This window comes from Nanorana parkeri, unplaced genomic scaffold, assembly GCF_000935625.1.
Source record: "Nanorana parkeri isolate BGI_ZX_2015 unplaced genomic scaffold, ASM93562v1 scaffold313, whole genome shotgun sequence".
NCBI classification, from domain to species: Eukaryota; Metazoa; Chordata; class Amphibia; order Anura; family Dicroglossidae; genus Nanorana; species Nanorana parkeri.
The window spans coordinates 807,346-830,625 of record NW_017306581.1 but is presented as its reverse complement, the minus strand read 5'-3'; the positions used below and the strand labels follow the sequence as shown (position 1 = coordinate 830,625).

Below are 23,280 nucleotides of genomic sequence, written 5' to 3'. Positions count from 1 at the left end.
TATATATATACAGGTGAAACTCGAATAATTAGAATATTGTGCAAAGTTCATTTATTTCACTAATGCAACTTAAAAGGTGAAACTAATATATGAGATAGACTCATTACATGCAAAGCAAGATAATTCAAGCCGTGATTTGTCATAATTGTGATGATTATGGCTTACAGCTCATGAAAACCCCAAGAACCCCAAATCCACAACCTCAAAAAAGTAGATTATTACATGCAATCAATAAAACAAGGATTGTACATAGAACAATATCGGACCTCTGAAAAGTACAAGCATGCTATGTACTCAGTACTTGGTTTGGGCCCCTTTTGCAGCACTTACTGCAATTACTTTTGCACGATATTCTAATTATTCGAGTTTCACCTGTATATATATATACACACACACACAGCCACTAGAGGGAACTGAGGAGCATAGGAAAGACATATTTATAAGCATTTATTATGCATTTATTATTTATTATGTAAACCCATCAGCATTTATTATGCTGATGGGTTTACAGGGGATTCCACTAATGTCAACTCATGCCATCAGGGAGGAGTAGAGTGCAATGATCTTTGTGATTAAATTAGGTCGGGGACCAATCTGTTGCTTGTAACAACTGTATAAACTACCACTCAAGGCATTTCTTTGCATAGAAATAGAAGCTATAGTGGTTTTTGGTTTTCGGAGTGTAATCAATAAGGGTAATGGTTTTAATCATATTGTCCCTGTTCTTGAAGAGGGACAAACCCTACTTGTTCAGCGTTGATGAGAGGGGGAATGTGAGGTTCAAGTTTATTAGAAGTGGCTTTGGCATATATCTTTAAATTAATGATAATGAGCAAGTTTGGTTGGTAGCTTGGGCATTGGGTTGGGTCTTTATTATCCTTGGGTATGAGTGCAATATGGGCTTCCTGGACATTTGTGAGAAATGTGCAGGTCTCGGAGATGGTGTAAAGGTGGAGTTAAGAAAAGGGGATTTTATAGCCCTCTAGCCAAAAAAAAGCAAAAAAAAACCTTTTGGTTGGAATTGCACTTTATTGCGAGTGCTCTAGTTTGATTTGTCAAGCCGCGTGCTGTGTATCACTTTCTTCCGGTACAATTAGATGAATTAGATATGCTTTGATTATGCAGTTACAGTTTCGTTTTTTTTACATACCTATTACAATTACAGGCAAAGCGCAGGAAAATATCCCAACTTTGGAGGGAGAGAATAGTTATTTTAGAATAAAGCTTGTCATGTTTATTATTCTAAATGACTTCAATTTTCCCGGCTGTTCCTTGCTTTTGCCAGTGCATCGATTTTATTTGGTCTCAGAGTACAAACAACGAACAATTCCAGCGGGGAAAAAAAAATGACATAAAAACAGAAGGACTCTGAAACTGCTGCGGATGACAGAACGAAGAGAAACGTTTAGAGACAATCCTGTCAAAAAAGAATAAAAAATATATTTTTCTCCAGCAGCTATACAGTAATAGCAACGACCAGCCTGGAAAATATATCTTCCTCTGTGCAGCTAGGGACTCAGCGTCCCTCTGCAATATGGCTACTTGCCTCTAAAGAACAATTGCCAAGGCTGCCTAAACCCCTCCCCCACCCTTTGCGACTTAAATATGGTACTCTATAGCTTCACATAAGACAGAGGGAGGGTGCAGATCTTAGCCCCATTCACAACATAGCATCGTAGGAACGCTTTTTGTGGGAACGTTTGTTTTTTTGCGTTTGCGGCACATCCCACACCTATGGGTCCCAGCATGTGCACCAAATGCAGGAAAGAAGTCGCAAATTATTTTACCTGTTCAGGTTTTTTTCCCATGCGTTAGTGCACTCTCTATTGCTTTCTCTCTGCCACGTTTGGGATGCCCTTACCTAGTACTGGCAGCGCATGGACGTGCGTCAAGGCAGGCACCTTTGTTCACAAGACGCCTAGTGTGTCAGGCACTAGTCAAAACTTGAGCTCCTCCGAACCCAGTAGGAGTTCCTCCTGAATACAGGCCCAATCAGCTGCGATTGGGGGATTCCCTGCCTGCAGCTTGACTTAGGCAAAGGCATGCAGTGGCGTCATTGACCATATATGTCTACATGCCTATATTTGGTAATTACTAGGGATGCACCGATACCGATGCCGAGTATTTGGGCGAGTACCTGTACTCGCCCAAATGTTCTGATGCCTAGCCCGATACTTGAGCTTCCGGTATCAGGAAGCCGGGCAGCGAGTCATTTTACACTGCCCGGCTTCCTGATTGGCCGGGAAGCCAGCTCCATGCTCCCTCCTCACAAGTGAGGAGGGAACATGAAGCCGGCTTCCCAAGCCAATCAGGAAGCCGGGCAGCATGTACTGACTCGCTGCCCAGCTTCCTGATTGGTCGGGAAGCTAGCCAATCAGGAAGCCGGGCGCCGTGTAATGACGCCAGTTCGTGACGAGGGAGCATGGATCCGGCTTCCCGACCAATCAAGAAGCCAGGTGTAGCGTCATTACATGGCAACAGGCTTACTGATTGGCCAGAGAGCCGGCTCCATGCTTTCTCGTCATCTAGTGACAAGAAGCATGGAGACGGCTTCCCTGCTAATCGGGAAGCCGGGTGGCGAGTCTTTACATGCTGCCCGGCTTCCCGGCTAATCAGGAAGCCAGGTGGCGAGTCATTACATGCCGCCTGGCTTCCTTAATGGGACTTCCAATATCGGCATTCTGTATCGGTGAGTACCGGAAAAAGGTATCGGTACTCGTACTCGATACTGAAAAAACGGTGCATTCCTAGTAATTACATTTACCTAACTTGGCTATGGGGCCACATAAGGTAAATTACATCAGCACAAACATCCTAACTTTTTGTTTACATGGAGCTGCGGACCGCAGAATTCCTAGCCCACAGCTGATTGGGTGGAAGTGCCCATGACACTCTCTTGTTTGGATGAGGTTTGAACCTGGTTTTTTTCCAAACCTGAGCACATCCCTACTGTTCATGTGACACCAAAACAAAAAATAGTGGGTGCATAATCATCAATAAAAAGCATTGTCAGATGTGCTAACCCTTCCTCGTGTTTTTGTGTGGGTTCACATTGTAGAGATTTCCCAACACTTCCTGTCTTCAGAGTCAAAGGAAGTGAGGAAATCTCCCCAATAAAAGGGGGAAAAAAAACAGGCAGTGGCTCTAATCCTTCTCGGCTCTGTTCAAAATAAAAAGTGTGAAGACAGCACATGCTGAGGCTTGTAGTGGCCCGTGACCCGTGGGCCTGCAGGTTTGCCCATCCTGACTGTGCAGCCGCCTGTACATTACTGTCTGCTGTGGGAATGCAGCAGAGCTAAACCAAACACAGACCACCTTGTCTGCTGAGGCCTGACCTTCAGCATATCAGCCGGACAGATGAATGTCAGATGTTCCCCATCTGTATTTCATTATTGCGCTCACTTTAATACAAACTGACTAATCCCTCACCTATTTCAAAGTCTTTGTAGACTCTCCTAAAACCAGAGCATGCTTGTATTCTACACAAGTGAAGCAGCGTTTATCTGCAGACAGGCAGCCAGAGAACTAAACATAATCAGCTTATATCTCAGTAATAAATGTGGTCATTGGAACCTTGCCACTCAAAAGTTTTCTAGATTCTAAATGTCAGAAAGTGGTCATGTGATTGGCGGTGGTGGGCAGCACTCGTGGATTTTAGCTGTCCTTGGAAAAGGCCCTGATTGTTATAGCTGAAGGTGGCCATACACATATAGATATGATATTTGATGGATTAATGTAACCAGGGGGGGCAAAGTGCACACAAACTGAGCACTTAAATGGCACAGCTCAGCCAACAAAAGAAATGACCATTGTCAACTAAAATTGTATTTGTCTTTAATAAAGTCAGCAACCCCTCCTCTAATCTAATGTTCTCCTTTTTAATCTGACTAGGTTTCTTTTTTAAAGCAGAAGTCTAGTTAAAAAAAGAAAAAAATCAATAGCCTAATAAAAGATCAAATAAATCAGCATTTGCTGCTATGCTCACCTTTATTTAGGAGCTGTCCTCTGTAGTACATCCTTTTCACCACAACATGTCCTCAGTCAAGTGCCTCCCCCCAGTCAGTTCCTGGACAGTGAAATAGAAGCAGCAGCAGCACAGTGATGAGCTCATCTTTCCACCACACAATGCTTTCTCCTCGAGTACGAGTACCGATACTTTTTTTTTCCAGTACTCACCAACACTGAGTATCTATAACTGTGCCATGTGCCCCGATTATCAGGAATTCGGGCGGTGGATCATGACCCACCACCTGGCTTCCTGATTGCTTGGGAAGCCGGTGTTCTATTGAAAGAACACCGGCTTTACTTGCCGAGGCTGCCTGGCTTCCTGACCAATCAGGAAGCCAGGAGGCGAGTCATGACGTGCCTCCCGGCTTCCCGATTGGCTAGGAGGCCGGCTTCACTTGTTTCTAGGCAGCCTTGCTTCCTGACCAATCAGGAAGCCGGTAGCGGGTCATTATGTGCTGCCCGGCTTCTTGATTGGTTAGAAAGCAAGGATGCCTAGCAACAACTGAAGCCGGCTTCCTAGCCAATCAGGAAGCTGGGAGGCGGGTCATAACCCACTGAGCGGCTTCCTGATTGAAAAGGAAGCAGGTCCATGCTCCCTCGGCACTGCTGGACAAAGGGAGATCTCCCTCTGACCGGAAGTTCAGGTGGAACATTTGGGTGAGGGATTCCTACATGGCGCTTGTGAGTATAGGAATTTACTGTACTTCTGAAATAAGAATAGTTCGCATTGCACTGGGGCCTCAAGATGGCGCTGATGAGTATATGAATTATGCTTCTGAAAATATGAATAGTTTGTGTTGCACATGGGCCCCCGAGATGGTGCTGACGAATATAGGAATTTTCTATACTTCTGAAATAAGAATAGTTTGTAACGCCTTAGGGCCCCTAGATGGCACTGACAAGTATAAGAATTTCCTATACTTCTGAAATAATAATAGTTTATATTGTACCAGGACCCCTGAATGGTGCTGACGAGTATATTTCCTATACTCATCAGCGCCATCTAGGGGAGCGTTTGCTGTGCGAATTTCATCTGCCTGGGTGGAAGTTTTACGGTATAAATGAAGCCCTTAGTGTTCCGCGTGTTTTGATAACCATTAAACCCCCATACTGGTACCCATTGTAACACAGTGTATATCATTTCAGGCCTTGCTTATTGGATTTCTTTTTCCCTTTATGATTACAAAATGGTCATCCTATTGAATGGAGAAAACAATTTGTGTCTCATTATTTGTTATTTCTGTAAAATCTCTCAGCATATGGGTTGCTCAGATACGGCAAAGGCCGGCATAGTGCTGTAATACAACTAGACTTAACAAACAAGCTTGAAAGTATTCCTTGAGCCTCCTGGCCTTGGTATGACCTTGAAGGAAAACAATCCTTACTTTTCTGTGACATTCTTGAAAACCAGATGTAATCTTCATCCTCCGTATATTACTGGCTTTAGACTGAAAAACATAAACACTGTACTTTATTGGTGACTTAGGTTTATGCCGGTCTTATTTTATATGTTTGTGTGTGTGATATGTTTATGGTCCTGTTTTTTTAATATATATTATAAAAGACATATACATTAATGCAACTCTGTATTCATTGATTTGTCCTTAAATGTATTTTTTAGGGCTGCACCAATACCGTACTAGTATTGGTATCGGTGCCGATACAGAGTATTTTGGCGAGTACTCGTACTCGCCCAAATGCTCAGATACTTACCTCTGATATGGGAATTTCTGGTCAGAGGGAGACCTCCCTCTGACCAGCAGTGCCAAGGGAGCATGGAGCCGGCTTCCTTCCAATCTGGAAGCTGGGCAGTGGGTTATGACCCGCCTCCTGACTTCCTGATTTGCTAGGAAGCCGGCTTCACTTGTTGCTAGACAGCGGGGCAGCATGTAATGACATGCATCCCTGCTTCCTGATTGGTCAGGACGCCAGGCTGCCTAGAAACAAGTGAAGCCGATTTCCTAGCCAATCAGGGAGGCGGGGCATGCCGTGCCGCCCATTGCACGTCATGACCCGGCTTCCTGATTGGTCAGAAAACCAGGCAGCCTCGGCAAGTGAAGACGGTTTTCTATCGATAGAATACTGGCTTCCCAGGCAATCAGGAAGCCGGGCGACGGGTTCCTGATAATCGGGCACACGGCAGCGGTGTCGGTATTCGGTATCAGTGAGTACCGGAAAAAAATATCGGTACTCGCACTCGATACCGAAAAGCCGGTACCGGTGTATTTCTAGTATTTTTTTAAAAAACAAGCAGTGTAAGCAGCTGAATTAGACTTGATATCAGCCGCGGTCAGACCCTATACAGCAGGGCTCAGAGTGGGGGAGGGAGTAGCAGCACAAGCAGTCACAGACTTGGGGTTCAGAAGGAGACCTGTAAGTGTTACTTAAAAAAGAATTCCGGGCAAATCAAATCTTAATCCCTGCGATGGGGCTACCCCCGCACTGCAAGGGTTAAGTGCTCGTTTTGTCTGGGGAGCTAAAATAACAGCTATACTTGCCTGAATCACAATCCCGGCTTGCTCTTAGACCGGTCCCTTCAGGCTCGCTCCCACTCAGCTCCAGCGGTCTAAGGTCATGTGAGCCATCGCGTCCAGTACAGTGTATTGAATGTGAGGCTGCCGAGAGACATACCATCACTGTAGCAGAGGAGGAGACAGGTTAGAGGGAGTGGTGTAAGAGCAAGTCGGGATTGTGGTTTGGGTGAGTATCATTTATTTTAGATCCCTAGACAAAATGAACACTTAACCCTTGCAGCGTGGGGGGTAGCCCCACTGCATGCTTTAAAATTTGATTTGCCCAGAGTTCTGCTTTATCTGCAGCATTAAAAAAACCAGACCACTTTCCCCGCTAGCCATGGCTTAGCTGTGTGGCAGAGTTGTGCAGACCTCAGAACTGGATGGACAGAAGTACAAATCCTGTATTTTGTCTGTCTATTTGCCTGGAGGTCAACTAAAGAATTCATTCAACTAGCCGTTGGTTTCAAGTAACAGAATGATTCAGCTAATGGAAGTGGTCTTTCTGGATGAGCGTGTGCATAAAAAGGCGAACTTGTGTCACCCAAGCATAGCAGATTATGCTCTGAAAGCTTCAATGGGGAGAATACACCTCCCAATGCTGGACTGGGGGGAACAATGGCAGTTTGGCAAAGCAACAGTAAGAGTGGTCACACTAGAGTGGTCCCCAGGAATGGTCTACTTTAATGGCTCAGAGAGCTCTCCTAAAGCTTTGCATTGCCCTGTGTCTAGTTACAATGGACTAATGAACATGAAACACAGCATTTGTTGGTGCTGCCATTGGAACCCCCGGAAATCTGTATTGTTCGCCCCTGCAGGTTCCATTTCTAGAGGAAGTGGTAGAACAATAGAGGATGGCACAAACATGTTATATGTATGTCCAGTGTCCATGTGTACAGCGTAAACGGACCCTCTAATATTATTTAAGTAGATTATATATGTTGACTAGGTGGTATAGGTTTAGCACTCTGCACTTTCCTATTTTCCCCCTATTTTATTCCATGCTCCAGTCAAGAGTTGAGTACACAGTCTCCTTTCTACATTTAGAAAGCCTGGGCATTCAATGCCTACTTCTTACGGAGGTCCTGATAGGCTGTCTAGTCGGATTTGTGGGAGGAGTCTGCACCCCCACAGCTCTCTTAAGCCAGCCATGCAGGCTTCCTGGGACGTGTGACCTCCAAACTTCATGTGGCCTTCAGATTGGCACAACAACAGTGCGTAGAAATCTTCATGGAATGGGTTTCCATGACCGAGCAGCTGCATCCAAACCTTACATCACCAAGTGCAATGCATAGCGTGGGATGCCGTGGTGTAAAGCACGCCGCCACTGGACTCTAGAGAAGTGGAGACGAGTTCTCTGGAGTGACGAATCACACCTGGCAATCTGATGGACGTGCCTGGGTTTGGCGGTTACAAGGAGAACGGTACTTGCCTGACTGCATTGTGCCAAGTGTAAAGTTTGGTGGAGGGGGGATTATGGTGCGAGGTTGTTTTTCAGGAGTTGGGCTTGGCCCCTTAGTTTTAGTGAAGGGAACTCTTAAGGCATCAGCATACCAAGACATTTTGGACAATTTCATGCTCCCAACTTTGTGGGAACAGTTTGGGGATGGCCCCTTCCTGTTCCAACATAACTGCGCACCAGTACACAGAGCAAGGTCCATAAAGACATGGATGAGTGAGTTTGGGGTGGAGGAACTTGACTGGCCTGCACAGACTCCGGATCTCAACCCGATAGAACACCTTTGGGATGAATTAGAGCGGAGACTGCGAGCCCGGCCGTCTCGTCCAACATCAGTACCTGACCTCACAAATGCACTTCTGGAAGAATGGTCAAACATTCCCATAGAAACACTCCTAAACCTTGTGGACGCCTTCCCAGAAGAGTTGAAGCTGTTATAGCGGCAAAGGGTGGGCCAACTCAATAGTGAACCCTACAGACTAAGACTGGGATGCCATTAAAGTTCATGTGCGTGTAAAGGCAGGCACCCCAATACTTTTGGTAATATAGTGTATATGTAGATGTTGAGTTAAGTCTACTCTTCTCAGTGGTGGCCCTCCTCACTCCATTGCTCCTTGTGAGTCTCAAAGCTGGGCCTATCTCTGACTAGAAAACCCTCTTTAGATGTCAGTATGAGGATATCATACTGATATGATATAATGATAAGGAAATGGGAGTAATTGCTACCAATGTATTCCAATAGGGAAGCACCTTCTGTACATACTTCAAATAAGCATAGACTGATGGCAGGCAGTGGTACCAGTACATTGGCAGGTCTGCAGTTGGTTCTGATGTCAGGACACACAGCAGCCGTGTGGGCTGTTATGGTAACATCAGTGGGCCTCGGGTTCTTTTAAAGGTCCTATTACATTTTAAAGACAGTACAATTAAGAAGGTACAAAAAGGTAACAGTGGATGTGATTTTTTTGGGGCGTCTTGTCACTTTCATCTCCTTCCTCACATAGTTATCCAGAAAACACAGCTGGTGGCTGACTGATCTCGGGTCTGCAGGTTTTAGCGTAAGTTGATGAAGTATGCCATTAGTTATAATGGATACAAAGAATGCAGTTTATTACCAAAATTGGAAATATTTTTATTCTCTGCAGAGTAATGCCGGACCAGATGTCTAAGGAAATTGGCAGAGTCCACCTCATGTAATCGCCTTCTCTGTCATTCCTTTAAACCTTCCATGTATAGAAAATATTCTGTAATCTCTTGCCATAATTCCCATTAAAATTTTTGTATCCTTTTATAGCTAGACTGTACCAACCAGTGGTAGCATTGTGGGTTAGTTGTTACCACAATGCTCTTGCACCACTGAGATCCTGAGATGAAAGGAAATCTGTCACCAAAAAATGTTCACTTGGACATGAAGACGTTCACTAAATGGATAAAGCAGCATATTTCCTTTGAATCTATAAGGATCTGGATTTTGTTATGGGAGGTATTAACTCCATGCAGTGTTAGAAAAAGCATGATGGCTAGGCTCTTAGAACTTTTAGAAGGCAGGTTTTGGTCCTAGGTTTAAATCCCACGCGGGACACTATCTGCATGGAGTTTATTTATTCTCTCTTTGTGTTGGGGTGGGGATTTCCTCCCAAAATTGGATTCATTGGCTTCCTCCCAAAACTGGCTTTAGTATGATTGATGTGGGAACTTCACGTGTATTGAAAGAAAACTATGTGCCTATCTTATCATTCTGATGTTTAGTACTTTTTGAGTTATTACCCAGAACAAGTATAGGCAAAAAAAAGATAAAAGCTTGTTCCCCGACCTAGAAGCCCTGAAACCAGAGACAGCCAACTAGCATTTTTTTTTAAAAGGGCTAGATATATCAACCTCCATATTGTTTTCTTTAAAGGGGTTCTCCACATGGAACTTCAGCTTGCCCACCCCCCTGCCCATTGGAGTACCCGCGCTCTGTGTTATTTTTCACCTTCTTGCTCCGGTGGTAGACAGGTCCAAATTGATGCATAGACTGGCACCATGTAATGACGTGGTACTGCTCTTTGCAGCATTCCCTCACGAACACAGGTCACTATGATGATGCACCCCCACTAGTTTTCTAGCACTCTTTTCACACAAACTCTCCTGTTTAGAGCAATGAAGGGGTGAGGAAAGGGAACATACAGTTTAACTGCTGTGGAAAACAATAGTGATAGGGCAAGGTTTTCTAACTTTGAGCACTTTTTCCTGAGAATTCTTGTTTGAGGCTTTTATGCACTGCCCTATAGACATTGGATCATTGACTGAACGTGCAGAGAAAGGCCTCTATTGTGTATGGGCACCTTTAGATTGTGGGCCCCTGCAGGGGACAGGGACTGGTGTGATCGGCTGTACCCTGTAAAGTTCTGTGTAATACGTTAGCCCTTTATAAATATAGGAAATAGACAGGACAAGTAAAGTACAAGGGAGATTTTAGTCCCATGCCACTGAGCAATTTAACCAGTTGTTAGAAATCTCCACATTTAGCGCACACTGATTTCATACAGCACACAAAGTTTGTTCAGCTTTGATCCTCTTTCATTTCCATTATCACTTTGACACTCAAATAGTAGAGCTAGCTACCTTTACACAGGAAAAGCTAGCCATGCACACAGAGAAAATAAACAGATTCCCCCATTCACGCTAAAGAGCATGGACGGAAGAACCTCCAATGCCAGCTTTTGAATTTAGGTAGAGGCAGAACCCGCAGCTGCCCGATTACCTGAACAGTGACTGTATCTGGTAGGACACAGTCACTGTTCTGGCGATAATTTTCTAATGGCTCATTCTTATTGTAAATTGTCTTTTTTGGAACCAGATAGTGTTGACAGGGCCACCCATGGCTCAAATTTCTGAAGATTCAGCAGAAATCAGCTTTTATGGTTTTTCCAGCTCCAGTTCTAGTGTCTCTGACCACTGACAACAGGCTTTTCCACAGCAGGATGCCCCAGGTATTTCTTTACAAAGAGAAGTGTGACACCAACATTTGGCTTATCTATGGCAGTTGGGTGTTAAGCCCAGAGAATAATAAGAAGGGCGCATATGGTTCTGCACGCCAGACAACATAAAGCATAAGAATATGCGTTTTAGGCAAAATTGGCCTTTAAGAATTTTTTTTTGTTTTAAATCTTCTACCAAGCACGACAAGCAGCAGAATTTATCTACCAAATTATCCTGGCAGTCAGAAGCTACTTTTCCCCCTGAGGACAGCGACAGAGGAATTGTAAATGTTGCTGCTTTAATCACTGCATAATTTACTTTATTAAGGCTTTAACCATTACATTATGGCTACTTTTGTGCATAAATTAATGCAATTGTTCTACTTGGTGTAGACGAAGATTGTAGAAGGGATTATACTAATAGGAATGCAAAGGTGAAGCAGTGCAAGGTAGGAGGGACGCAATATAGAAAATACAGTAACTTATATTAACCAATCACAATTTTCTCTACCTTACTCACATGTCCATATAAGATACATATAAATTGGCTCCCTCATATCTCCCAGCTTTCTGTCATGGGAAAAGGGGGTCACCTTTTGCACAATGTAGATAGTTAGCAACTAAACTCCAGGCAAACAGCTAAATACACAAATAAAATACAAACATGCAGGGGGGAATTTATAAAAACTGGAGCAGACAGAATCTGGAGCAGTTGCCAGTGACAACCAATCAGCTTCTCTGTTCAGCATGCACAGATGCTCCAGATTTTGTCTGCTCCAATCTTGATAAATCCCCCTCACGGTATATTATAGTTGTTTTACCTGATGAAGGATTTTAGTTTTTGTTGATCTAGTCCTTGGATTTACACAGATCTGCTCCAAAGCACAGCCCTGTCTAAGGCTGGGCACACACCTTACAACCATCGCAAGACTTTTGTCTTGCGATGGTTGTAAGGTACGCAGATCGTACTTGCGATGATCGCAAGTCACGCCCCCTGAGGGGCGGGCTTCCGATGACCGCAATGCCGAACGGGCAGTGTGCGCTTGCGCACACCGGCCCGTCCGGCCTTTATCTTACGAACATGCTACACACCTGCCGAACATCGTGCGATGCTCGGCAGGTTTTGAAACATGTTCGTAAGTTTAAAGTCGTGCGACCTTACAGTAGTAGAGGTCGCACAGGTTCCAAACACCTTACGATAATCGTACGATCGCGGGATTTCCCGCGATTATCGTACGATTATCGTAAGGTGTGTGGGGACCTTAACAGAGGAGGGGATCTGATTATTCTTTGCTGCAGTTTTACTTTCACTTGCATGTCTTCTCCCCACTCTGTGACTGGACAATAATTGGAGAAGCAGCAGACTGATTAGCTCATCTCTCTGGTCTCTCCTCTTAACAGTATGTGCCTTACTGCAGCACACCTGACTGGCTCCTTCTCCCTCCCCCTCTCTGGGCTCTGCTGTACAGATGGTTCAGTAGGCTGCTAGTACTTACACTACCCCCACACACCGCAAGGGTTAAGTGCTAATTTTTGGCTATGGGATTGGAGTAAAGCACTTTTACCTACCAAATCCCTGCTTCTGTGGGCTTCCTCTGGGCTGCTAGACCGGTCTTTGCATCCTCTTCTGCACTTCGGTGGAGGTCTAAGGGCTGCTGACGTCATGACTTCTAATGCAGGATCCATAGACCAGCATTAGACATGAGGATGCTGAGGGACATTCAGGGGTGGGAGGGGGTGTGGCGATGCATTGAGGTCAATGGCACCGCAGCCACGCTCCCCGCCGGCAGTGTGATCGCCCGCACCTGAACGCATGGCACATTAGTGCCATACGTTCGGGTGCAGGTGATCGCACTGTTGGCGGGTGGTGTGTGGCTGCGGTGCCGGTGACTTCAATGCACCACCATGCCCCTTCCTGCCCCTGAATGCAGGGAGCCAGCCAGAGTGGGATACAGTGCGTTCCAGGGCTGGACCGCTCTGGAATGCACTGTTTGTGGTGTGAACTGGCCCTAAGGCCACACTCCCAATTGTACAGACCAGAAATGTTAAACCAACTGTTGCTTTTTTTACCACTACCTTTCCTTTATAGTAAAACTTGAAAATAGCTAATGCAAACGTAGAGGTTGGATGTAACATTTAATGAAATGTAACACATATAACAATGTCAGTAATCATACCAAAGTATAGATACAGAGTAAACTTATTTATAGAATTAAAAAACAAAAATAGGAACAAGACAAAAACAATTATGAAGGAAAATGAACACATGGATTTGGTTCCAAGAGAGAGACAATTGAGAGCTAAGCTTCATGTGCCATTTAGTCCCAGCCCTGCCTGGCAGACAGCTTAGGGAAGGCAGCGGTTTTAATTGTAATTCATTATGAAACAATGTAGAAACCACTTTTTACATTTTTTATTAATTAGCACCAGAAAATCATCAGTTTTGCTCTCTTTATGTGATTGTAGCAGGCTTCTTTAACGCTTCCCTTCAGCATGAGAAATGTAGTGGTCACCTGTCTTATTATCTACAGAGCAGAAGCTTCAAGTCCCAAATCCTTAAATGTGTATAATGGATATGATTGTTTGGAGTTACACTTTTAATTTGCCTCTATAAAGAATATATAACTCGAACAAAATAAATAATAATAGGCAATATTTCTCACAGGAGTATTCCAGTTCAGTTGTTTCTGGAAATAGGTCTGCCAGATAAATGTCTTTTAATTTTAAAGACTCAAGTGAAGAGACTAATTCATTGTTGTAATTGCACACATAAGTCATTCACAAGTCATATCAACAAGCTGAATCAATGGGGATGCATACAGACTGGAACATTTGAATGTATAAAGATTACCATCCTTAGCAGAGACATATGAGGACTTACTAAGGTTTTTAGGAAGTGGAAAGTTCATATCCCCCCCCACCTGATAACTTGCTGGGGTTGAGGTGCTCTGGTCCGCCAACAAGGGTTACACCTGCCAGGAGAACTGGCTACCTAGGTTGGCAGATTCTATAGCTATGGCCAATGGCTCCATCATTAATGCAAACAGGTGAGGGGATAAGGGGTAGACCTGTCAGATGCCCCTGTGGATGTCAATGGGGAATGACATGGTCATGCTAATTTTTAAGCCCTAGGCTCCCTAAAAAGAATGGCAGTACAATTAAGAAATGTAGGCCCTAGGACCCCCTAGTTAACCAACGCAAAGGCTTTTCTATATCCAATGACACTATAGGTCTAGTAGCAAAGTTGGGATGGTTAATCTAAAGAAGAGAGACGATCCAAAACTTAAAAAGTAATTTTGGCTAGAGTTGGGCTTCCAGTACAACACCACAAATAGAAAAACTGTATAAGGAAATAAAATATAAAAAAGTGGACTTGTTTAAAAACCATAAAAAAAAAAATGTCCATTCCTTTTAGCAGGTCATTTGGAATAGTAATTTTAAAAGATTTAGTGTGGAATAGTCCTTTTTGCTTTCACTGAAGAGAAAAATAATAAGGCAGCAAATGATATGTGAAGAATAGTAACTTATGGCAAACTAGAAATCATGTAATAACTGACATGAGTAAGCTGCAAACTGATTGACTGCAACTGGTTAATGCCCTCCAGGCATTCCTTTTACCATTTGTACTGAAAAGAGCATTACACTAAATTTGATCTGTAGTAGATACTGAAGCATTCGCTGACCATTCTGATGGTTGCTTTGGATAATTTACACCAGAGAAGAGAGTGTTTGCAAGATCATACCAAATACCAAGAGAGATAGCTACAACAGATCCACAAATAAATGTGTGGAAAATGTTTATCGGCCATGGTGCTGTACTCCAGGTAAACAGCTAAATACAGAGTTGAAATTCACACATGTGAACAGTCTTGTCAGAGCTTTTTATTTCTGTCCGTCCACTGTTGTGAGTCATACACCCCTGTCAGACTGCACCAGAGGGGTGACACCACCATCTGTGCTAAAGGTAAGGAATATGGCGGAGTCACCCTCCCACATCCACCACCCTTCGCATTGAACTATAAAGGAGCATCACTACACAAATAAGCTGTAAGGAAATTAGTTTGCTTTGTATGGCTGGTTCATTATGTACGAAAATGGGTGTTCTTGATATCTCTGAGGTACAGGAAGGATTTCATGGATGGTGAGCTTGGCTGAGAATATTCATCATTATCTAATGGACTCCTGTCTATTGTTGCAGGTGTGCTCTTTCTACAATATGGGGAGGACACCAAGAAGCTTCAGATGCCCAATGAAATCACTAGTGCAGACACCATCCGTGCCCTGTTTGTAAGTGCCTTCCCTCAGCAGCTTACAATGAAAGTACTGGAGTCCCCCAACACAGCCATTTACATCAAAGACGACGGCAGAAATATCTATTACGAATTAAGTGATGTCAGGTAAGCAAAACCCTTCATGTTGTTTTAAAGTATATATGTGTATATATTTCCCTACACATTTCTACTGGATTGATTGAGAGCTGATCAGACCTATAAAACTTTGCCCAAATTCTCCTGTAGAATAAAGATATACACCTGGAAGGACAGCTTATAGGCAACAAGGAAGCCAAGAACGCTGTAGCAGAAAATGGGTGTGGCTAAATGGTGTGTGGGGTGTGGCTAAATGGTTTGTGGGAGTAAAAATGAGGATGTTAAACAGTCTTGGAAAGTTGATTCTGAGTAAGAGTTCAAATACCTCAGTAACAGGTATATAGCGTTATATACATCGCCACAACTCTATTCGTGCAGCAAGAGAAGTGCTACCACGCAGTGTTCTTACATTCAGAATTAGAAACCTTATTGAAAATTACACACCGATTACAAAAGATGTAAAGCAATGTTGTGTTTGCAGACAAAAACAGAGAATTATATCCAGTATTTATAATAAGTAGTAGTACTATGATATGTCCATATGTAAATGTTGTCAACATTTTAGAAACAGTACCAAAGTAAATAAATGCACATTTACTGTGTTTTGCACATATTAGTAAATTAAGGACTGTCTTACACAATGTGGGTCAGGGAAGAGGGTTGGTCGGGTCTCTGGTGAATTAGAAGATTCATTGGGGATATGTACTTCATGCAAGGAGACAGGGTGGTAGGGGTAAAAGCAGGGTGACTCTCTGGATCAGCATTTCTGAACCTTGAAATCATTTTCAGGTCGCAGGGAACCCCTGCTAAAATTGATTATGCCTACAGCTCAAATAAAATTTTCTTTAAATAAAAGGATAATCAGTGTGGTGACATTATAGACGTATTTGACATCCATGGCAATTATTTTAAATACACTCCCTACAAAATAATTTGTTGAGAATAAATGAATAATAATAATGAAGGAAATGCAGTCTGTCTAACATCAGTGGTCAGGGGAGAAGTGACCCCTTACATTGGTGGTAAGTGAAAAATTGCTCCTTGCATTAGAGGTCAGTGTAGGTGAGAAAAGAATTAGTCATTGGTTACTGCTGAAGGAAACCCAAGCAACCTCAGGAGGAACCCTAGGGTTCCATGGAGCTCTGATTGAATAACACGGCTCTTGATTTTAAGAGTTAAAAATGAACGTGGAGATGTATGTGGTACTGTAAGTCTGTCACTGAAGTCCCGGTTGAAGCCACTATAGAATGGAGATGTACAGGGGCAGGGTGGCCTGCAGTCAGAAGTAGGGTGGAAGAGGCTGAAAGTGACACAAAACTCAAATCGAGTTAAATCGTTGTGATGTTAGACACAGGCTTTGCAAATAAAGTAAAGTTTATTAACTTAAATAGCTTCACAGCAGCAAAATAACAAAACAGTTCATCTCTTCACTGACCAGCTGGCAAACTCAGACAGCAACTCTTCAGTACAACACAAAAGACCAGTCTCACCAACATGAAGATTTCAGAGCTGCAATCGCAGTTTAAACAGTCCCAGACTTCCAGGGTAAGGCCTTGTTCACACCAAATGCAGAGCAGATCCGGTCAGGTTTCTGCACACACAGTGCAGTGGGTTGTGCCGTGTTTTTAACATGGGCTTTCAGGCACTTGCATGCATTTTTGATGCATTTTTGTGTTTTGATGCGTTTTTGATGCGTTCCAGAGCAGGTAAAATAGGGCTTGCCGCAGTTTTTTCACCTGCTCTGGATCTGCTCTGGATCTGCACGCTGCGATGTGGAGCTCAAAATACCATAGGAATACATTGGACGCAGTTTTGATCTGGTCTGCACCTGATCTGCTCCGCGCTTGGTGTGAACAAGCCCTAACTTTCCTAGTCTACAGATTTCCAGCAAGGATACTGATATTCAAGCTCACAGCAGTACACAAATCCCCACTCTCCAACCTCCTCCACACTACTCACCTGCTAGCTACCACTTCCTGACTTTTAAACACACACTTCCTACAGCAGGTGAGTTAACCCCGTCTCATCCCTTAAATGCACTACAGTCCAAACAGAGGGGAAATATATCGTCCTTCCAGGACCCAGCCCCGGCGTCCTGTACATCTTAAAAATGCATTCAAGTACCCTATTAACCAAAAGGTATCTTATTTGTTTATCACTCAGCTGTAGATCCTCAAATCATCTCTGGATTGGTGCTGACATTGTCCTTCCTTCTGGAGGGGGGCTACTTTTGTTCTACATGGTCCCTGTGTGTGTTTTAAAGTAGCCACCACTCCAAGCTCACTCCCGTCATGGACTACAATCTCAATACATATTAGTAAACTAAACGTGAGATTGTAGTCCATCACGGTAGGGCGCTTGGAGCAGTGGCTACTTTACAACACACACAGGGACCATGGGGAACCAATGTAGCCACCCTCCAGAAGGAAGGACAGTGTCACCAGGAATTCATCAATTTGAGGATCTACAGCCGAGTGATACACAGAAAAGCTACATTTGTGTTAATAGTGAAGGTAGTTGAATACATTTTTAAGATTTAACTTCTGAGTTTAGTGTCACTTTAAGAATGTGCACATCTTAGGAGGTTGGCACCTTATGCGAGGTGTGGAAATCTAGGTAACACCTATGAGGGTGACCTGTTCCTGCGACAACTGTAGGTGTTGCATTTTGGGGAGAATTCCTCTTACTTTGGGCAGATTTCCTGAAGTTGAACAAGATACTGCTTTGTTTGGAGTTCCACTTTAAAGATACAACTAGCTGATGATTGGGTCAGATGGCTGGATAGTCTGCTGTATTCTCATATTTCTAAAAACAGCTTACTCTTGTTTCTTCACAAACCGCAGTGTCCCCGGTAATCTCCAGCACTCCACACTAATAGGAAGGAGTGCGTTGAATCTTATAGCAAGATAAAGCTGGGACTAGGATGGCGGGATGAGAGCTTTATATCATTACGACCCTATGCTGTGTCACATCCCAGCATTCCTCATGGTAGGAACGCCCCTTGCTTTCCCACTCTCACACTGACCCCCTAGCTCATAGGAAGGGAGTGGAAGGAACATTGTTTATTGTGAGCTAGGTGAAGCCATTATTTTTTTTTTCAAATGCATGAAGCAACCTTTTACATGTACCATACCATCATACCATTAAGCTAACATATCCCCATAAAATGTTAAGAAGCCAGTTTGTCTTACTTCCTTTGGTAAACTTAAGAAACTGCACTCTAAGTGCTTCACCCCCGGATTTATCGGGCTGTCGTTATTCCTCTACATGCGCTGGAGCATACACTGTCAACACTAGATCAGAATAAATGATGATTATTAATATTCCAGGCATTCGCAGCCCTTGATACTAAGTCAGCCATCATGGAGGGTTGAGGCAATTTAAGTACTGCAGCAGAGACATTAATATTCTATAATCTCACCCTTAGGACTCATTCTGAGTGCCTCATTATCATTATCATGTGAAATTACAGCATTACACCAGGGCACATGATTAGGATCGTGCGGCATGTGAAAATAATGTAAATTAAGTGTAATGACCAGTTTTGTATATTTTTCTTTTTAGTTTGTAGTTTGTTGTTTGAACTTTTTGTCTGATGCTTAAAGGGGTTTCCACCTTTAAAATAAATAATTTAAAGTGTACCTGTGGCAGGCTATGGTCATTCAAGTATTTGCATACACTTAACAAGCAGTAAAAAAAAAATTTAAACAAGCCCTCAGTGACCTCGGTAGCTGCAGACACTGTGGAGCAATTCATCCTCAAAGTTAATAAGAGAAACATTGGAGTCACTCGGGTCTTGGCTCTTTGCACTCCTCCCTCCCACAGCTCTTGCTCTGTGTTTATATTAGGTATTAGAAGGAAGGCTGGTAAGCTGCCAAGCCACTGCAGGGAGGGGAAGCAGAAAGAGCAGAATAGCGCAGGTATTTATGCTGTGAATTTTGTGGATAAATTGCTTAACTGTTTCTGTAACTACAGAAGTCAGTGACAGCTTGTTTTAAAGCTAAAATCCAAAAACTTACCTGAGTAGCCCAGGCGCTTCTTCCTACAAATTGAATATTGTCTAAGTTGCACTTTAAAGTGTATTTCCACTTTTGCAGTCACATTTGAGAATCCACCACTATTTGTTTGTTATGTGTTCCCATTCACACAGCATACCTGAAAATATATATTTTTTTATATTTCTAACCTTTCTAGTTTTTTCTTTGGAGTGGGCCTTTGGGCAGACTGCAGGCTAGTCTCAACAATTTTAAAGTGAAAGTGGAGAGACAAACTGGGGACAGACTGAGGGAAGGTGCATTAACCTATTTGTTCCTGGGGACCGAAGCAATTTTGCCATAGTTTCCATCTTCCTCATGCATTACACCTACACATATTATATACCGTTTGTTAAAGGACAAAATGGGCTTTAATTTGATGTGACATATGCATATATAAATTCTTTTTTATAAAAAACACAACAAAATGCAAAACAAATAAAAAAAAAAAACAACCCACATTTTTCACAGCTTTGGCAAAAAGAATGTGTACATAATTAGTGTAGCTTACAGAAAGTCATTCATAATAAATTATTGTTTTTGTCCTGATTTATAAGGTATATCTGTGTCTGGAATTTCAATTTATTTTGGAAGTTATAGGTCACAAAATACAAGGAGTGAAATACAATTTTAGTGTGGAACTATTTTAGAATGTAGTAAATTTGTATCCTATCTTGAATTGCTTTCTCGGCACTATATTTTCATATAATAGTAAACATATTTTTTAAACATTTTTTCTACTTTCTTTAAGCTTTTAATTTTTTTTTTTTAGAAACCTTATTTTTGTTTATTTTTTTAAAACTAGGGGGCACTAAGGGGTTATTTTTTTTATTTGCAGGGGCTTTGATACTTAGTATTCTCCTCAGAGTACAGTATTCTCCTCAGAGATACTTTGTATCACTTTTGTAACACACAGCCAGCTTGCAGTCTACAAAACACAGTGAGCTGCTGCCGGCTCTGTGACTGTCATGGCTCTGCGATCACAGTGATCAGTTCTCGCTGCGATCACAGGACTGTGACCACCTAATCTGCTGTTGAGGGTCTGTTTCGGTCCCCAAGGAACCCATCAACAGCAGTGACTTAATGAGCTGCTGGTCCCTTCGCGGACCAGCGCTCATTGTACCGATTGACGGAATTATCCCGTCACCGGTCGTTAACGAACTGAACAATTGTGACGGGATAATTCCATCAGCGGTCGGGCACGGATTAACATACAATGCACCACCCAAACCTTGTGGTCTTTTACCCTTTGTTAGAATAGACAATGTCCAAATCTACAACTGATAATGACAACTTCCAATACAGTACAGGCAGGGTTAATTATGTTAAACGTTAACCCACCAACCCCCTCCTTAACATTACATAGAATTGGAAAAATATAGCTATGCAATACGAATGGGAACATTTAAAAAAAAAAAAAGTAGGTGTTATCCCAATTTTGCTGCAAAAGTGAAAATATACTTTAAGGTGTCAACACATTGGCCAATTACTGAACAGTAAACATTTTAGGCTTAGCTCAAACATAATCAGCCTTAGCCAAAATATAAAAAAGACAGATGTATAATCCAGTTTTAGGCTTCATTCGCATTATGCGATTTTGGATTCCTGCCGCAAGAACCTACGGATGCCTACAGCAGGAATCCCAAATGTCCCATTTTAGCTGCAGCCGTTGTCACCTGCTCAAGTTAAATACCCTGTTTCCCTGAAAATAAGACCTACCCCGAAAATAAGACCTAGTACTATTTTTGGGAATTGCTAAAATATAAGACCTACCCCGAAAATAAGACCTAGTTGTGACCAGGGCCGGTGGTGGCATAAGGGGGGAACCTGAAGAGCCTCGGGAAAGAATCAGAGGTGCCAATGAAGCCAGCGCTAGAGGAAGCGAGGCGGCAGCACATGGAGCAGAGCCGCATAAGCTGATGTTTCCTCTATAGCGCCGACTCCTGTCACAGGCGGAGTGATACCAAATGCACTCCGCCTGTGAGGAATATATAGTGAAATCGCTCTTGGAAAGGTACGGCACCCCTGATTGCCCTGATCACCCTATTTTTAACTTTGCCATTTTGGATTATTAAATTTGGATTTGCATTAACTTTGGATTGTTATACATAAAAAAAAAAATAAGACCTACCCCGAAAATAAAACCTAGTGTGTTTTTTTGAGCCAAAAAAAATATAAGACAGTGTCTTATTTTCGGGGAAACACGGTACCACCGAGTGACAGCAGCCCCATCTGTAAGCAGCAGTCAGTATGTAGTTGTTGTAATACGATTACATGTGGTTTGATGTGGTGGTAACAATAAAAGCATCAAAGGGCCAATGCGTTTCCGGGGCAAACACACAACTTCATCAGGGCTAGAAGTATAAATGTTATGTGGTGGCATAAGGGGGAACTTGAAGAGCCACGGGAGAGGCAGGAGGTTATCATCGGTGCCAGCGCTAGAGGAAGCAAGGCGGAAGCAGAGGGAGCAGAGCCGCATAAGCCGATGCCTCTTCTATAGTTCCGGCTCCTGTTAGAGGCGTAGTGATACCAAATGCACTCCGCCTGTAAGGAATCGATAGTGAAAGTGTGCTTCGCTCATTCTGGCCAGCGATTGGTTAGCAAATTGCTCTTGGGAAGGTGCGGCACCCCTGATTGCCCTGATCACTATATTTTTGTACATGAATACATGTAGACTGTTGTACATAAATAAGTGTGGATTGTTGTACATTAAAAAAAAAAAAAAAGACCTACCCCGAAAATAAGACCTAGTGTGTTTTTATACAATGCAGGTTTATATACAATGCAGAATACAATAACTGGCGTGGAGATTCCTTTGTCCACGCTGTACAAAGAGAAATCTTTACATATATGATCAGCTTTTCAGATTGGAAGCGCATTCAGTTTCTTTGCTGTCTCTGTTCCTGATGGGAAGATTTGCTTTCACTTCCTGTAAAAGTTACCAGTGCAAGATAGGACAGTAAGTGGAATAAAATCTCCACAATTGAGAAAAAAAATCAGACCGAGTTTTTAACCCTTCTCAACTTCATCCAGAATTTGGAAAAATATCTTGGGTCGGCTTCTACTTTTAATTTGAAGTTTTGCGTAAAGTAAAACATCGAAGCCAGGAGCTGATAAAGTACTTTTGGAAACAAATTAAAAGTTTGTAGAATGAACTTTAAAGTTTTCTTTGTTCCCCTGTATAGTGGCCTTAGCCTGAGTTGGTATGCAGAAAGTGAGCCCTCAATCACATACTTTCATTTGCATAATAAGTGGGGATGATTAGAGCGGTGGCCGCGCACTCCCTCTAGATTTTACACCGCAGTCCTCTGAATCCGTGCAACTATTAGCGTAACGCACTGATTTACATTCCCATCTGTGTGTTTGATCCATAAAGTGCAGGTCTGACAGGCTTATGTTAAATCACCTGTCTGCTGCGTCCCATATAACCTTTTCTAGAATTCATCATAGGAGGTCTTCTGACCTTACTTCTTGATCCTGCCTGCTGCCGAGCTGAACGTCTTGTAACTCCTAAATCTCTTTATAAATGTCTGTCTGCACATCATAAAAAGTCAGTCCTTATTACTGAGATGTGATTTTCACAGACAGGCCCGTGTATTACACAAATTCAATGGCTTTCCCCTAAAGCGGATCTAAAGTGAAAAAAAATTTAAATGGTGAGGCGGCAGGCTCTTTATTGCGAAAAGAGGCATGCTATGTATCTTCTGTAATAAAATAATATTCATTATTCATAATAATATTCAATATTCATTCATTCCCAATCAAGATGGCCAAAGTCCCTGCAGAGAGCTGCAGACCTTGTATTGCTGGAGCAGGGGTGATTATTTTCCAATTCCAGTGCCCACTATAGTGAAAAATAGACTACCCTGTCCACAGGGTGACAACACTGCAGTGATTTCACAGCAGAACAAAAAGCCTTGTTCTTCTTTTACAGGA

At 42.8% G+C, this 23,280-nt stretch overlaps 1 protein-coding gene across 3 annotated transcripts in view; it reads left to right on the top strand.

The window, feature by feature from the left end:
• The window catches only part of KIAA1217 (KIAA1217 ortholog), a 263,677-nt gene that overhangs the window by 139,261 nt on the left and 101,136 nt on the right, over window positions 1–23,280 (top strand). For all 3 annotated transcript variants that reach the window (XM_018557958.1, XM_018557957.1, XM_018557956.1), the window contains exon 4: window positions 15,142–15,340. In XM_018557958.1, the coding sequence (XP_018413460.1) occupies window positions 15,142–15,340 (199 nt within the window). The remainder of the gene's footprint in view (window positions 1–15,141; window positions 15,341–23,280) is intronic.